General features: G+C 35.9%; 1 protein-coding gene across 2 annotated transcripts; it reads left to right on the top strand.

Moving 5' to 3' along the window:
* Positions 1-234: 234 nt before the first annotated feature.
* On the top strand, positions 235-17206 carry supt3h (SPT3 homolog, SAGA and STAGA complex component). 2 transcript variants are annotated; one of them, XM_088086849.1, is made up of 13 exons: positions 235-330; positions 1442-1539; positions 4567-4651; positions 4797-4883; positions 5560-5656; positions 5944-6083; positions 6206-6281; positions 6727-6839; positions 6944-7048; positions 7165-7293; positions 16060-16149; positions 16233-17016; positions 17100-17206. In XM_088086849.1, the coding sequence occupies exons 2-12, from the start codon at positions 1448-1450 to the stop codon at positions 16272-16274; spliced, it is 1056 nt and encodes a 351-aa protein (XP_087942975.1). In that variant the 5' UTR covers positions 235-330; positions 1442-1447; the 3' UTR covers positions 16275-17016; positions 17100-17206. The 2 variants fall into 2 exon arrangements, with proteins under 2 accessions (XP_087942975.1, XP_087942974.1); XM_088086848.1 differs by lacking the exons at positions 16060-16149; positions 16233-17016; positions 17100-17206 and adding exons at positions 15192-15280; positions 15367-16052.
* The last annotated feature ends 43 nt before the right edge of the window (positions 17207-17249 follow it).

Genomic DNA, 17249 nt, shown 5'->3' with positions numbered 1-17249 from the left:
TACTTTATAAAGTATTTCACAGTTTATACATATATTTCACGTGTGTTTTACATTATTGTTCATTACTAATAATAGCTGCCAAAGCCAATTCATTTGACTTACTCACTGCTTCCACCCCTCCTCCACTTTTGTTAAAAAATTGAAAAACTTAAAAATACTTTAATAGTTAGATGACGTTTTTCAACCAGAAAGTGCAAAAGAAGAAAAAACTACAACTACCAAAACTCCGCCCCGCTTTAACTTCTTTGTACGTCATCAAACCGCGCCGCTAACCGACCGATTCTCAAAGTGTCAACAAAAGAGGCAAACTCGTCTTCCTGAGAGACTTTGGTGAGTTTTAAGCTTGTTTGGGTCTTTTTGTGTGTGTGCTCGCGCTGTCCTCCTCCTCCCGCGTGACTTCAGTCTGTGTTTCAGCTCGTGTGCGTCGCGTTTGATCGACCGCAGTGTTTGAATAGAGGAAACTGCGCGGTATTATCATTCAGATTCACGGCCGGAGGGAGTTACTGCGGTCACACCACCTGTCCCCGAGCTGTCCCCGAGCTGTCCCCCACCTGTCCCCCACCTGTCCCCTCTGTCTCCGTGTGTCTCTGACTCAGATCTGCTCTGCTGTCTCGGTATTTGAAGTCTTTGGTTGAGCTTCAGTTTTGACGTTTCTAGTTTTGTTTTGGTGAAATTATCGAAGTTCACATTTCAGTTTGATGTTTTGACTTTGACTTTTGTATCTGTGTGAGGGAAGAAAATGTTTAATTTCACATTTTAAAGACCTAACATCCTTCATATCTACACTCAGTTATCAGTTTATCAGGTACGCTTCGGTACAGCGGTTGTAGAAGAAGTATTCAGTACTAAAGTACTAATACCACAGTGTGAATATACTCCACAGCAGGGATGCTTAACTTGCTTTGCCAGACGCAGCCAAATACATGTTTTTAGGATTTTAGGATGTTTGTTGGATTCTTAGTCATCTCTAGGATTTCAGCATGTTTTTAAGATTTAAGATGTTTCTTTCAGTTCTTTCTAAGATTTGATCACATTTACAGGATTTTAGCAGGTTTCTTGGACATTTGCAGGATTTTAGGATGTTTCAGGATTTGGGGACATTAGGGTCTTAGCTCGGACCTCTGTCGGGGTGTGTGGGATCCTCCACTGGCACTTTTTTAAATAAAAAAGCTCTATTTTATGTTGTTTATGCACTCTGGCTCCTTATGTATACCAAAAGTGTAAAAACAGTTCCCAGCGTGAATCTCTTTATTTTTATCGTGAATTAGAAAATGGTTTTTGGGGCCGCCTGACGTCCCTGCATTCAAAACCTCACTTAAGTGGTAATATGTGTGTAATAATCAGCAAAATGTACATGAATTACTTTGAAGTGAAGAATAAATACGTGCAGTTTAATGTGGTTTAATGCAGCTGCGTGTCTTTGTCTGGTTCGTGTCTTCAGGTGGTTATGAGCAGTCCCATGGCCGCCTCTGCAGCCTCCAGCTCTAAAGACCGTCCAGCTTCCAGGACCAGTTTCATCCCAGAGCTGCAGAGCATGATGTGAGACACACAGACACACACACACACACACAGACACACACACACACACACACACACACACACACACACACACGCACGCACTGACTCACCCCAGTACAGCATCGGGCTGCTGCTGCTGAACAGACTGTTTGAAGCCATAGAAATCTGTTTAATAAAAGACAGAAAAAGCGTTTCGGCTAACGATACTTCTCAAAATCAAACCTGCCTCCAAAGAAATAAAAACTGAAACACAGATCTGTAAAAAAGTGTGACTGACATTTTTATACATTGTGTTTGACACTGAAATAAATAAATAAATAAATAAATAAATAAATAAATAAGTACATGCTTTTTTACTTCAAGGTTCAAATCAAACAAAGACATGTTATAAAATATGTTAAAGAAATATTACAATAACATGTTTTTTCTTAAAGTGTTGAGTTTTTCATCTTGTTTATGCTGTTTATTTTGTGCTTTTTGCTTTATTTATCTTGTACATGTTTTGCTTTAATATCATTTTTCTGCTGGAATAATGCAAATTTCCCTGCTGTGGGACTAATAAAGGATTATCTTATCCTATCTTATCTTTTTTAGTAACAATTAATGCACATTAAAGATATCATCACTAGTTCAGTAATTGATTGAATGGAATTAATTTGAGCAAAAAAACAATAAATTCAATTAACATGAGGTCTGTCTGTAATTAATGGCCACATTTTGCCTAAAGTGTCTCTGCAGTAGAGCTGAAATGATTTGTCAATCTGCACAAAAAAGCAGCTTTTCAAAAAAAATAGAATTATTATTATCAACTATCTGGATAATCCATCAAATTTTTAAGCAAAAAGTAGCTAAGATTACCAAACTCCAGCTTCTTCACTGAGCGTTTCCTTCTTTTCTTTTCCGTTTACAGAATATCTTTTTTAATATCTTTTGTTTGTCTCATAAAACACACAAAGAAACTGTCATCTACGTGTTCATGATTCTTTACATTTTATCGACAAAATGATTTATTGAGGAAATAATTAACATGTTGATCAATAATGAAACAGTAGTTAGTGGCATTCCCCAACGTTACAGGAAACACTAAAACGTTGTTGTTTTACGACAGTATGGAGATTTTAACAAGAAAAAACAAAAATGATGGAGCAGATTGTACAGTTTTGCTTATTTTAACATAAACATTAAAATAACAGGCAATTTTTATGTATATATATTTACAACAGGCACTTTTTTTATGTGCAGAGGAAAAAAACACAGAAAATTATTTTCTCTATCGTAAATATGATCATTCTGTGGATTTTTTAAAAAAGTAGCCATATATGTGGTGTGGCCACTTATTAGTGTGTGTGTGTGTGTGTGTGTGTGTGTTTTGGGTACTCACCTTTTGGTGTGTGTGTGTGTGGGCTGCAGAGAGATGCTGTTGGTGGTCAGAGAGGCTGAAACCAAAATAAACCCCAAAACCTAAAACCAACGCTTATCCTGAAACAAACCTGCCCACAACCCCAAACCAAATCCATTCTCACCTGTGTGATCGACGGCTGCAAACGGCCAATCACAGCGCAGGTAAAGGGGGAGCGGAGAGACCACAACGGGGACTGTCTGGGTTTTTGTGTGCGACAGCGACACTGAGGGAAAAGAGAAATGAGAGAAGGAAAGAGCCTCAGGATGTGGGTTTAGGTCAGACTGCCATCATGGAAGTGGCTTTTCTGGATGCAAATTGAGGTTTGACCATATTGTGGTCAAGGTGTGTGTGTGTGTGTGTGTGTGTGTGTGTGTGTGTGTGTGTGTGTGTGTGTGTGTGTGTGTGTGTGTTAGGGTCGGAGGGAGCGACAGGTGGAGAGAGGGAAATAGACCGACATACATGCATATACATTTGCAAGCTCTGTGTTTATTTGTACATGGACATGTTTATTGTTTTGTTTCGTGAGATTGTCACAGTGACTTTAACCCTTAGAGACTCTTTGGTGCGTTTTATGCAGTTTTAATCCTTCATTTTTTTGGATAATTTTGACTGTGTTAATGCACGTGGCATCAATTTTGGCATGTTTTTTTTTTGTCTAATCAGTGAATTTGCAGCTCAGCTCCTACAATAAGTCTAAAACACACTGTGGAAACTAAATAGTTAAATTCAGACTGTTCAGGTCCAAAAATGCTCCATTGAAACCCATTCAAACTGACATTTTTGATCCCACAGCCATCAGAGCAGAAAAACAGGACTTGTATTATTTCTGGGTGTCATTCTGGGCTTTTGACTCTGAATTTGTCATTTTGACTATTTTCCACCTGATGAGGTCATTTTGACCATATTTGGCATATGGAGGAAATACATGCTATCTCCACTAGGTGACCTGTCACAGTCAATGTAGCTGCTGATCACTGACATATCCCAGACTGTCATCATCCAAAAATCTACTTTGCATGTAGTATAATAAAAATACTATATACATATATATATGTATATAAATAAAAAAACAAAATAAATATATTACATCTAAAAACATGGTGGTATCATGACAAAAACCTGACATCTAAATGGTTGAAATTCTAAAGATTAATGACTATTTTATATTTATGATTAGGACTGATGTCAGTTAAAAGAATGAATTCAATGACAGTAGAAAATAATATTACTTCACAATATTTTTTAAAGCTTGATTCTAAAAAGCACATTTTGTGCACAGAGCGATACGAGTGTGTGTAATATTAAAATGAACGCTCAGGGTTAAATAACGAATGATGAATTACATTTTAAAGACCCGGGGGCAGCTCATTCTGATATATATTTCTTATCTGACAAAATGATCTACTCTACTTTTTTATTACATTTATAGGATTAGTGGGTCATCCTGATACATACTCCACACCTGTCAGAATGATCTACTCTGTTTTTAACTCGATTTATAGAAGATTTATGGAACAATTTGCTCATTAACATCTGCAATCTAAATGTATTTCACAGTTTCAGAGGATTCACGAACTTTTCTCGACTCAGCATCACTGTGATTAATGTTTTGTGTGTGTGTGTGTGTGTGTGTGTGTGTGTGTCAGGTTCGCTCTGGGAGACGCTCGCCGGCCGCTGCACGAGACAGCCGCTCTGGTGGAGGACATCGTGCACACGCAGCTCATTACTTTGGTAAATGCAGTGGAACATTTAAATGCAGTGCTGAGGTCAAAGGAGTATTCAGATCTTTTACTTTAGTGAAAGTAGCATAAACTCAGTATGAAATACATATTTTCTGTGATGCTAATTTAAGTGATGCGATTGTTTCATTTATCAGCTGCATCAGGCCTGCGAGGGGGCGGCTCTTCGTGGCTCGAGGGTCATTTCAGCTGAAGACATCCTGTTCCTGATGAGGAGGGACAAGGTAAACAGAAGACACAAAATACATGTCTAATATATGAAAAATACACATTAAATACACAAACTTTATTTGTATTTATTAAACGGTGCTGAATTTACAGTTCTGTAGCAATAAGGAAAATACAAAAAGGTTTTGATTTGTGCGGGAGAAAATGGGTTTAAATAAGAAGAAAATGAAAAATACATTTGTACAGATACATGGAGGAAAAAGTTAATTATAAACATAACAGTAATACACCAACTTAAATATATGTATAAGTATAATAGTGATGATTGCATATAAAATATTCTACTGTTATTATACTTAGTTTAGTGGTAATGAATATGATATATGAAAACGGTCACATGATGAAAATAATAATAATAATAATAATAATAATAATAATAATAAAAGAAAAATACATTTTGAAATATTTCTTTGTTCATAATTTTAATAATTAAACAATAATTATTATACATTACTTTTTAAAGATAAAATGTATTTTGTTGATGCTAAATCTAAAATAAAGTCTATAAAATTCATGAAGAACTCTTTCATGATAAATAAATAAAAAAAGAACAATAGATGTCATCATAGGTTTGTAGTTTTGAAATGAAAGTATTATATTAAATTTGATTCTCTTCACTTATCTTTTTTTTGTTCTTCCCTTTCTCTCTTTTTCTCGCTGTTTCTTCACCAGAGGAAGGTGGCGAGGTTGTTAAAATATCTCCAGTTCAGAGATTATAAATCCAAACTTCTCAAAACTGTGGAGGATGACGACACGCAGCAAGAGACGGGTAAATGTTCGCTGAGACGTGCACATCATCTCATCCATGATCACTTTGGATTTTATCGATTGGTCCAAGTAGAAATGTCGTTGCGAGCCTTTTTTGTTGAGTGAACAGCTGTTAGATGAAGTTAAAGTTTTAGGCCTTCACAGCTTTTTGAAGCCATTTTCACCGTATGATTTGTGATGTAACACTGCAACCGGACTTTATATTACTTTGTTTTATATATACGTATATAATATAAATCTGAACTTTTTTTAGATTTATGTATTTTTTTTGTTTTCATGTGTTTGCAGCTGCTGGTGGCGTCTCAGGCAGTAACCAGCGGAGGCAGCGATTGGCTCAGGATTTTCTGGTGTGGATGGATCAGACCGGCGAGCTCCTGTCGCTGGCTGAGCGGCAGGAAGTAGACCCCGTCAAACAGGAGCGGCTGGAGGTCAGCTGTTGTTTTGTGACACTGGTTGGACTGTAGCTGACAGCAAATGTATCTTAATTTTATTGATGATGATGATATGTGATGAATATTTTTGATCTGTTTGTGTGTCTCTGTATCTTCAGCGTTTAGAGCGTCAGACTCGAAATATGGACCAGGCTCAATACTCCGAGTTCTGTGAGAGTCGACAGCTCAGCTTCGGTAAGATCTTGATCAAGTCTCTAATGAAGTCTCTCTAATAGTTTAAATATCGATACAGCGAGGTTAAGCCCTGTAATAGCTGCCTATGATGTCACAATACCACGTTTGATTCATTTATCCTTAATTAAAGAAATAACCAAAAAACATCTCAAACAATGAACCTAAAGGCCCAGAAGCACCAAACTGACAAAGAAGAACTCGGATTGACCAAACTGACTGATGCGTCGCATCATGTCGCCTGTGTTTCAGCCAAAAAGTTGCACACAAACACAAAACAAAGACTCAAAACAATAAATTTGGCATAAAAATTGTTCCATCCTTTGATTAAATGAATAATCAGCTAATTAAACTTGCTGTACTGTGGAATATTGCATGCCAAGATGAAGAAAAGAAGTGTGTGTGTGTGTGTGTGTGTGTGTGTGTGTGTGTGTGTGTGCTTTCCCAGCCAAGAAAGCCTCAAAGTTTCGGGACTGGCTGGACTGCAGCAGTTTAGAGCTGAAACCCAACAGCATCTCCATGGAGATCCTGTCATACCTGGCCTATGAGACTGTTGCCCAGGTAACATGTTGAGTCATGATGTCGCACATGTCCTGTTAATATCTCTTTAAACTTCTTGATGCAGACGTGCTAAAAATCTTGCCGTCATTCTCCTCTTTCTCCAGATTGTGGATTTGTCTCTGTTGGTAAAACAAGAAATGACGGCAAAATCAAATCCTGTCAGTCATGTGATCTCTGCCAGCTACATCCACTACAATACACCCACTGAGGTACAGACACACACACACACACACACACACACACACACCCACACTATTATAAACATCTAACATTTGGTTGTTTTAAATACTTAAAATCATGTGTTTTCTATCTCTTTCTCCACCAGGTGAAGAAGGATCCAGACTCACCTGAAGCCACTCCTCCTTCCACTCCAGGCTCCTCCCATTCCTCAAAGCCCCTCCTACAGGGTAACGGCAGTCTGGACGGCCGGGCGAGACAGAGGAAACGCAAAAAGGTGTGTCTTCATGGTCTGCGACTTTTTTATATATACACTACTTTCAGGCAGTTTTCAGACGCCTGTAGATAGTACAATAGCAAAAACTGCTATAAACTGCTGAAATCTGCAAAAAATAGTGTGCCAAGACACGCAATAGCAAAGAATGTTGCAAAAACAGCCCAGTACACAAAAATATGGAATGTCAAAAATGACCCAAAAAGCAAGGCTATAGTAAGGCCAAAATGTCAAAAAATGTCATTTTCCAAAAATACCTGAAAACAACTGGAAATCGTGTTAATTAGCGTGCCAAAACACACCATGGCATAAAATTTTGTTAAAACACTGAAAATCACAAAAATATGGCATGTCAAAAAAATGACCCAAAAAGCAAGGCTATAGTAAGGCAAAAATGTGAAAAAAAATGTAATTTTCCAAAAACACCTGACAACAGCTGAAAATAATATTAAATAGCGTGCTTAAACACGCCATGGCATAGAATTTTGATAAAACTTTCAAAATCACAAAAATATGGCATGTCAAAAAAATGACCCAAAAAGCAAAGCTATATCAAGGCAAAACTTCAAAAAATGTAATTTTCCAAAAACACCTGAAAACAACTGAAAACTGTATTTAATAGCGGGCCGAGACACGCCATGGCATAGATTGTTGTTAAAACACTGAAAATTACAAAAATATGGCATGTCAAAAAATGACCCAAAAAGCAAGGCTATAGTAAGGCAAAAATGTCAAAAAATGTCATTTTCCAAAAACACCTGAAAACAACTGAAAACAATATAAAATAGCGTGCTTAAACACGCCATGGCATAGAAGTTTGTTTAAACTTTCAAAATCACAAAAATATGGCATGTCAAAAATATGACCCAAAAAGCAAGGCTATAGTAAGGCAAAAATGTCAAAAAATTTCATTTTCCAAAAACACCCCAAAAACAACTGAAAACTGTATTTAATAGCGGGCCGAGACACACCATGGCATAGATTGTTGTTAAACCTTTCAAAATCACAAAAATATGGCATGTCAAAAAAATGACCCAAAAAGCAAGGCTATGTTAAGGCAAAAATGTCAAAAAAGGTAATTTTCCAAAAACACCTGAAAACAACTGGAAACTGTTTTAAATAGCGTGCCAAAACACGCCATGGCATAGAAATTTGTTAAAACTTTCAAAAACACAAAAATATGGCATGTCAAAAAAATGTCCCAAAAAGCAAGGCTATAGTAAGGCAAAAATGTCAAAAAAGGTCATTTTCCAAAAACACCTGAAAACAACTGGAAACTGTTTAAAATAGCGTGCTTAAACACACCATGGTATAGAAATTTGTTAAAACTTTCAAAATCACAAAAATATGGCACGTCAAAAAAATGACCCAAAAAGCAAGGCTATAGTAAGGCAAAAATGGCAAAAAATGTCATTTCCCAAAAATAGCCAAAAACAGCTGGAAACTGTGTAAAATAGTGTGCCAAAACACGCCATGGCATAGAATTTTGTTAAAACACTGAAAAACACAAAAATATGGCATGTCAAAAAAATGACCCAAAAAGCAAGGCTATAGTAAGGCAAAAATGTCAAAAAATGTCATTTCCCAAAAACAGCCAAAAACAGCTGGAAACTGTATAAAATAGCGTGCCAAAACACGCCATGGCATAGAATTTTGTTAAAACTTTCAAAATCACAAAAATATGGCATGTCAAAAAAATGACCCAAAAAGCAAGGCTATAGTAAGGCAAAAATGGCAAAAAAGGTCATTTTCCAAAAACACCTGAAAACAACTGGAAACTGTTTAAAATAGCGTGCTTAAACACACCATGGTATAGAAATTTGTTAAAACTTTCAAAATCACAAAAATATGGCACGTCAAAAAAATGACCCAAAAAGCAAGGCTATAGTAAGGCAAAAATGTCAAAAAACGGCATTTCCCAAAAATAGCCAAAAACAGCTGGAAATTGTATAAAATAGCGTGCCAAAACACGCCATGGCATAGAATTTTGTTAAAACTTTCAAAATCACAAAAATATGGCATGTCAAAAAAATGACCCAAAAAGCAAGGCTATAGTAAGGCCAAAATGGCAAAAAATGTCATTTTCCAAAAACACCTGAAAACAACTGGAAACTGTTTTAAATAGCGTGCTTAAACACGCCATGGCATAGAATTTTGTTTATACTTTCAAAATCACAAAAATATGGCATGTGAAAAAAATGCCCCAAAAAGCAAGGCTATAGTAAGGCAAAAATGGCAAAAAATGTCATTTCCCAAAAATAGCCAAAAACAGCTGGAAACTGTATAAAATAGCGTGCCAAAACACGCCATGGCATAGAATTTTGTTAAAACACTGAAAATCACAAAAATATGGCATGTCAAAAAAATGACCCAAAAAGCAAGGCTATAGTAAGGCCAAAATGTCAAAAAATGGCATTTTCCAAAAACACCTGAAAACAACTGGAAACTGTTTTAAATAGCGTGCCAAAACACGCCATGGCATAGAATTTTGTTAAAACTTTCAAAATCACAAAAATATGGCATGTCAAAAAAATGACCCAAAAAGCAAGGCTATAGTAAGGCCAAAATGTCAAAAAATGGCATTTTCCAAAAATACCTGAAAACAACTGGAAACTGTTTTAAATAGCGTGCCAAAACACGCCATGGCATAGAATTTTGTTAAAACTTTCAAAATCACAAAAATATGGCATGTCAAAAAAATGACCCAAAAAGCAAGGCTATAGTAAGGCAAAAATGTCAAAAAAGGTCATTTTCCAAAAACACCTGAAAACAACTGGAAACTGTTTAAAATAGCGTGCTTAAACACGCCATGGTATAGAAATTTGTTAAAACTTTCAAAATCACAAAAATATGGCATGTCAAAAAAATTACCCAAAAAGCAAGGCTATAGTAAGGCAAAAATGTCAAAAAATGGCATATTACAAAAATAGCCCAAAACAGCTGGAAACTGCATAAAATAGTGTGCCAAAACACGCCATGGCATAGAATTTTGTTAAAACACTGAAAAACACAAAAATATGGCATGTCAAAAAAATGACCCAAAAAGCAAGGCTATAGTAAGGCAAAAATGTCAAAAAAGGTCATTTTCCAAAAACACCTGAAAACAACTGGAAACTGTTTAAAATAGCGTGCTTAAACACGCCATGGTATAGAAATTTGTTAAAACTTTCAAAATCACAAAAATATGGCACGTCAAAAAAATGACCCAAAAAGCAAGGCTATAGTAAGGCAAAAATGTCAAAAAATGTCATTTCCCAAAAATAGCCAAAAACAGCTGGAAACTGTATAAAATAGCGTGCCAAAACACGCCATGGCATAGAATTTTGTTAAAACACTGAAAAACACAAAAATATGGCATGTCAAAAAAATGACCCAAAAAGCAAGGCTATAGTAAGGCCAAAATGTCAAAAAATGGCATTTTCCAAAAACACCTGAAAACAACTGGAAACTGTTTAAAATAGCGTGCTTAAACACGCCATGGTATAGAAATTTGTTAAAACTTTCAAAATCACAAAAATATGGCATGTCAAAAAAATGACCCAAAAAGCAAGGCTATAGTAAGGCCAAAAATGTCAAAAAATGTCATTTCCCAAAAATAGCCAAAAACAGCTGGAAACTGTATAAAATAGCGTGCCAAAACACGCCATGGCATAGAATTTTGTTAAAACACTGAAAAACACAAAAATATGGCATGTCAAAAAAATGACCCAAAAAGCAAGGCTATAGTAAGGCAAAAATGTCAAAAAATGTCATTTCCCAAAAACAGCCAAAAACAGCTGGAAACTGTATAAAATAGCGTGCCAAAACACGCCATGGCATAGAATTTTGTTAAAACACTGAAAATCACAAAAATATGGCATGTCAAAAAAATGACCCAAAAAGCAAGGCTATAGTAAGGCAAAATGTCAAAAATGGCATTTCCCAAAAATAGCCAAAAACAGCTGGAAACTGTATAAAATAGCGTGCCAAAACACGCCATGGCATAGAATTTTGTTAAAACACTGAAAAACACAAAAATATGGCATGTCAAAAAAATGACCCAAAAAGCAAGGCTATAGTAAGGCAAAAATGTCAAAAAATGTCATTTCCCAAAAACAGCCAAAAACAGCTGGAAACTGTATAAAATAGCGTGCCAAAACACGCCATGGCATAGAATTTTGTTAAAACTTTCAAAATCACAAAAATATGGCATGTCAAAAAAATGACCCAAAAAGCAAGGCTATAGTAAGGCAAAAATGTCAAAAAATGTCATTTCCCAAAAACAGCCAAAAACAGCTGGAAACTGTATAAAATAGCGTGCCAAAACACGCCATGGCATAGAATTTTGTTAAAACACTGAAAAACACAAAAATATGGCATGTCAAAAAAATGACCCAAAAAGCAAGGCTATAGTAAGGCAAAAATGTCAAAAAATGTCATTTCCCAAAAACAGCCAAAAACAGCTGGAAACTGTATAAAATAGCGTGCCAAAACACGCCATGGCATAGAATTTTGTTAAAACACTGAAAAACACAAAATATGGCATGTCAAAAAATGACCCAAAAAGCAAGGCTATAGTAAGGCAAAAATGTCAAAAAATGGCATTTCCCAAAAATAGCCAAAAACAGCTGGAAACTGTATAAAATAGCGTGCCAAAACACGCCATGGCATAGAATTTTGTTAAAACACTGAAAAACACAAAAATATGGCATGTCAAAAAAATGACCCAAAAAGCAAGGCTATAGTAAGGCAAAAATGGCAAAAAAGGTCATTTTCCAAAAACACCTGAAAACAACTGGAAACTGTTTAAAATAGCGTGCTTAAACACGCCATGGTATAGAAATTTGTTAAAACTTTCAAAATCACAAAAATATGGCACGTCAAAAAAATGACCCAAAAAGCAAGGCTATAGTAAGGCAAAAATGTCAAAAAATGGCATTTCCCAAAAATAGCCAAAAACAGCTGGAAACTGTATAAAATAGCGTGCCAAAACACGCCATGGCATAGAATTTTGTTAAAACTTTCAAAATCACAAAAATATGGCACGTCAAAAATATGACCCAAAAAGCAAGGCTATAGTAAGGCAAAAATGTCAAAAAATGTCATTTCCCAAAAACAGCCAAAAACAGCTGTAAACTGTATAAAATAAGCGTTAAAACACGCCATGGCATAGAATTTTGTTAAAACTTTCAAAATCACAAAAATATGGCATGTCAAAAAAATGACCCAAAAAGCAAGGCTATAGTAAGGCCAAAATGTCAAAAAATGGCATTTTCCAAAAACACCTGAAAACAACTGGAAACTGTTTTAAATAGTGTGCCAAAACACGCCATGGCATAGAATTTTGTTAAAACACTGAAAAACACAAAAATATGGCATGTCAAAAAAATGACCCAAAAAGCAAGGCTATAGTAAGGCAAAAATGGCAAAAAAGGTCATTTTCCAAAAACACCTGAAAACAGCTGGAAACTGTATAAAATAGCGTGCCAAAACACGCCATGGCATAGAATTTTGTTAAAACTTTCAAAATCACAAAAATATGGCATGTCAAAAAAATGACCCAAAAAGCAAGGCTATAGTAAGGCAAAAATGTCAAAAAATGTCATTTCCCAAAAACAGCCAAAAACAGCTGGAAACTGTATAAAATAGCGTGCCAAAACACGCCATGGCATAGAATTTTGTTAAAACACTGAAAAACACAAAAATATGGCATGTCAAAAAAATGACCCAAAAAGCAAGGCTATAGTAAGGCAAAAATGTCAAAAAATGTCATTTCCCAAAAACAATAAAAACAGCTGGAAACTGTATAAAATAGCGTGCCAAAACACGCCATGGCATAGAATTTTGTTAAAACACTGAAAAACACAAAAATATGGCATGTCAAAAAAATGACCCAAAAAGCAAGGCTATAGTAAGGCAAAAATGTCAAAAAATGGCATTTCCCAAAAATAGCCAAAAACAGCTGGAAACTGTATAAAATAGCGTGCCAAAACACGCCATGGCATAGAATTTTGTTAAAACACTGAAAAACACAAAAATATGGCATGTCAAAAAAATGACCCAAAAAGCAAGGCTATAGTAAGGCAAAAATGTCAAAAAATGTCATTTCCCAAAAACAGCCAAAAACAGCTGGAAACTGTATAAAATAGCGTGCCAAAACACGCCATGGCATAGAATTTTGTTAAAACTTTCAAAATCACAAAAATATGGCATGTCAAAAAAATGACCCAAAAAGCAAGGCTATAGTAAGGCAAAAATGTCAAAAAATGTCATTTCCCAAAAACAGCCAAAAACAGCTGGAAACTGTATAAAATAGCGTGCCAAAACACGCCATGGCATAGAATTTTGTTAAAACACTGAAAAACACAAAAATATGGCATGTCAAAAAAATGACCCAAAAAGCAAGGCTATAGTAAGGCAAAAATGTCAAAAAATGTCATTTCCCAAAAACAGCCAAAAACAGCTGGAAACTGTATAAAATAGCGTGCCAAAACACGCCATGGCATAGAATTTTGTTAAAACACTGAAAAACACAAAAATATGGCATGTCAAAAAAATGACCCAAAAAGCAAGGCTATAGTAAGGCAAAAATGTCAAAAAATGTCATTTCCCAAAAACAGCCAAAAACAGCTGGAAACTGTATAAAATAGCGTGCCAAAACACGCCAAGGCATAGAATTTTGTTAAAACTTTCAAAATCACAAAAATATGGCACGTCAAAAATATGACCCAAAAAGCAAGGCTATAGTAAGGCAAAAATGTCAAAAAATGTCATTTCCCAAAAACAGCCAAAAACAGCTGGAAACTGTATAAAATAGCGTGCCAAAACACGCCATGGCATAGAATTTTGTTAAAACACTGAAAAACACAAAAATATGGCATGTCAAAAAAATGACCCAAAAAGCAAGGCTATAGTAAGGCAAAAATGTCAAAAAATGTCATTTCCCAAAAACAGCCAAAAACAGCTGGAAACTGTATAAAATAGCGTGCTTAAACACGCCATGGCATAGAATTTTGTTAAAACTTTCAAAATCACAAAAATATGGCACGTCAAAAAAATGACCCAAAAAGCAAGGCTATAGTAAGGCCAAAATGTCAAAAAATGGCATTTTCCAAAAATACCTGAAAACAACTGGAAACTGTTTTAAATAGTGTGCCAAAACACGCCATGGCATAGAATTTTGTTAAAACTTTCAAAATCACAAAAATATGGCATGTCAAAAAAATGACCCAAAAAGCAAGGCTATAGTAAGGCAAAAATGTCAAAAAATGGCATTTCCCAAAAACAGCCAAAAACAGCTGGAAACTGTATAAAATAAGCGTGCCAAAACACGCCATGGCATAGAATTTTGTTAAAACACTGAAAAACACAAAATATGGCATGTCAAAAAATGATAAAAAGCAAGGCTATAGTAAGGCAAAAATGTCAAAAAAGGTCATTTTCCAAAAACACCTGAAAACAACTGGAAACTGTTTAAAATAGCGTGCTTAAACACGCCATGGCATAGAAATTTGTTAAAACTTTCAAAATCACAAAAATATGGCACGTCAAAAAAATGACCCAAAAAGCAAGGCTATAGTAAGGCAAAAATGTCAAAAAATGGCATTTCCCAAAAATAGCCAAAAACAGCTGGAAACTGTTTTAAATAGCGTGCCAAAACACGCCATGGCATAGAATTTTGTTAAAACACTGAAAATTTCAAAAATATGGCATGTCAAAAAAATGACCCAAAAAGCAAGGCTATAGTAAGGCCAAAATGTCAAAAAATGTCATTTTCAAAAAACAGCCAAAAACAGGTAGAAAGCATATAAAATAGCGTGCCGAGACACGCCATTATATAGAAAACGTCTAAAATGTCAGAAAACTTGGAATCAACACATCAAATAAAAAAACACTTGGGTCGTAAAACGTGTTTCTTCCAGAGTTGTCCGGCGTCTGTTGAACCGCCTTCTGGAGCAATTCAGCCGTGTCACATCAGAGAGGCTATTCAAGATACAACTACAGACATACGGTAATGCGTACACACGAACAGCCTCGGTACAAGAACCTTAAAAAAGACAGCCAGCAGTATTTTTACAGTCCCCGTCTCTCTTTCAGAGTGCTTACTGGAGGAGTGGGATGGCGTTCCTCACCTGCTGAAGATATGAATACCTGTGCCGTTACCTTTTTGTTCCAGTTATGTAATAAAGACTTTTCTTTAAGCATTTGTTTGTTCTGTGTTTATAGCAAGAAACAGAGGACTCACTGAAGCTTTGGACGTTTTGAAAAGAAAGTTTATTAGTAAGGCAAAACGTGAAAAAATGGCATTTTCCAAAAACACCTGAAAACAACTGGAAACTGTTTTAAATAGCGTGCCAAAACACGCCATGGCATAGAATTTTGTATAAACACTGAAAATTACAAAAATATGGCATGTCAAAAAAATGACCCAAAAAGCAAGGCTATAGTAAGGCAAAAATGTCAAAAAATGTCATTTCCCAAAAACAGCCAAAAACAGCTGGAAACTGTATAAAATAGCGTGCCAAGACGCGCCATGGCATAGAATTTTGTTAAAACTTTCAAAATCACAAAAATATGGCATGTCAAAAAAATGACCCAAAAAGCAAGGCTATAGTAAGGCCAAAATGTCAAAAAATGGCATTTCCGAAAAACAGCCAAAAACAGGTAGAAAGCATATAAAATAGCGTGCCGAGACACGCCATTATATAGAAAACGTCTAAAATGTCAGAAAACTGGGAATCAACACATCAAATAAAAAAACACTTGGGTCGTAAAACGTGTTTCTTCCAGAGTTGTCCGGCGTCTGTTGAACCGCCTTCTGGAGCAATTCAGCCGTGTCACATCAGAGAGGCTATTCGAAGATACAACTACAGACATACGGTACGTACACACGAACAGCCTCGGTACAAGAACCTTAAAAAAGACAGCCAGCAGTATTTTTACAGTCCCCGTCTCTCTTTCAGAGTGCTTACTGGAGGAGTGGGATGGCGTTCCTCACCTGCTGAAGATATGAATACCTGTGCCGTTACCTTTTTGTTCCAGTTATGTAATAAAGACTTTTCTTTAAGCATTTGTTTGTTCTGTGTTTATAGCAAGAAACAGAGGACTCACTGAAGCTTTGGACGTTTTGAAAAGAAAGTTTATTAGTAAGGCAAAAGCATTGAAAAATGGCATTTTCCAAAAACACCTGAAAACAACTGGAAACTGTTTTAAATAGCGTGCCAAAACACGCCATGGCATAGAATTTTGTATAAACACTGAAAATTACAAAAATATGGCATGTCAAAAAAATGACCCAAAAAGCAAGGCTATAGTAAGGCAAAAATGTCAAAAAATGTCATTTCCCAAAAACAGCCAAAAACAGCTGGAAACTGTATAAAATAGCGTGCCAAGACGCGCCATGGCATAGAATTTTGTTAAAACTTTCAAAATCACAAAAATATGGCATGTCAAAAAAATGACCCAAAAAGCAAGGCTATAGTAAGGCCAAAATGTCAAAAAATGGCATTTCCGAAAAACAGCCAAAAACAGGTAGAAAGCATATAAAATAGCGTGCCGAGACACGCCATTATATAGAAAACGTCTAAAATGTCAGAAAACTGGGAATCAACACATCAAATAAAAAAACACTTGGGTCGTAAAACGTGTTTCTTCCAGAGTTGTCCGGCGTCTGTTGAACCGCCTTCTGGAGCAATTCAGCCGTGTCACATCAGAGAGGCTATTCGAAGATACAACTACAGACATACGGTACGTACACACGAACAGCCTCGGTACAAGAACCTTAAAAAAGACAGCCAGCAGTATTTTTACAGTCCCCGTCTCTCTTTCAGAGTGCTTACTGGAGGAGTGGGATGGCGTTCCTCACCTGCTGAAGATATGAATACCTGTGCCGTTACCTTTTTGTTCCAGTTATGTAATAAAGACTTTTCTTTAAGCATTTGTTTGTTCTGTGTTTATAGCAAGAAACAGAGGACTCACTG

The sequence above is a fragment of the Plectropomus leopardus genome, chromosome 13 (genome assembly GCF_026936395.1).
Source record: "Plectropomus leopardus strain MGB_pleo_1.0 chromosome 13, ASM2693639v1, whole genome shotgun sequence".
In the NCBI taxonomy this organism is placed as follows: Eukaryota; Metazoa; Chordata; class Actinopteri; order Perciformes; family Serranidae; genus Plectropomus; species Plectropomus leopardus.
The sequence above is the reverse complement of the archived record's forward strand: the minus strand, read 5'-3'. Positions and strand labels throughout refer to the sequence as shown.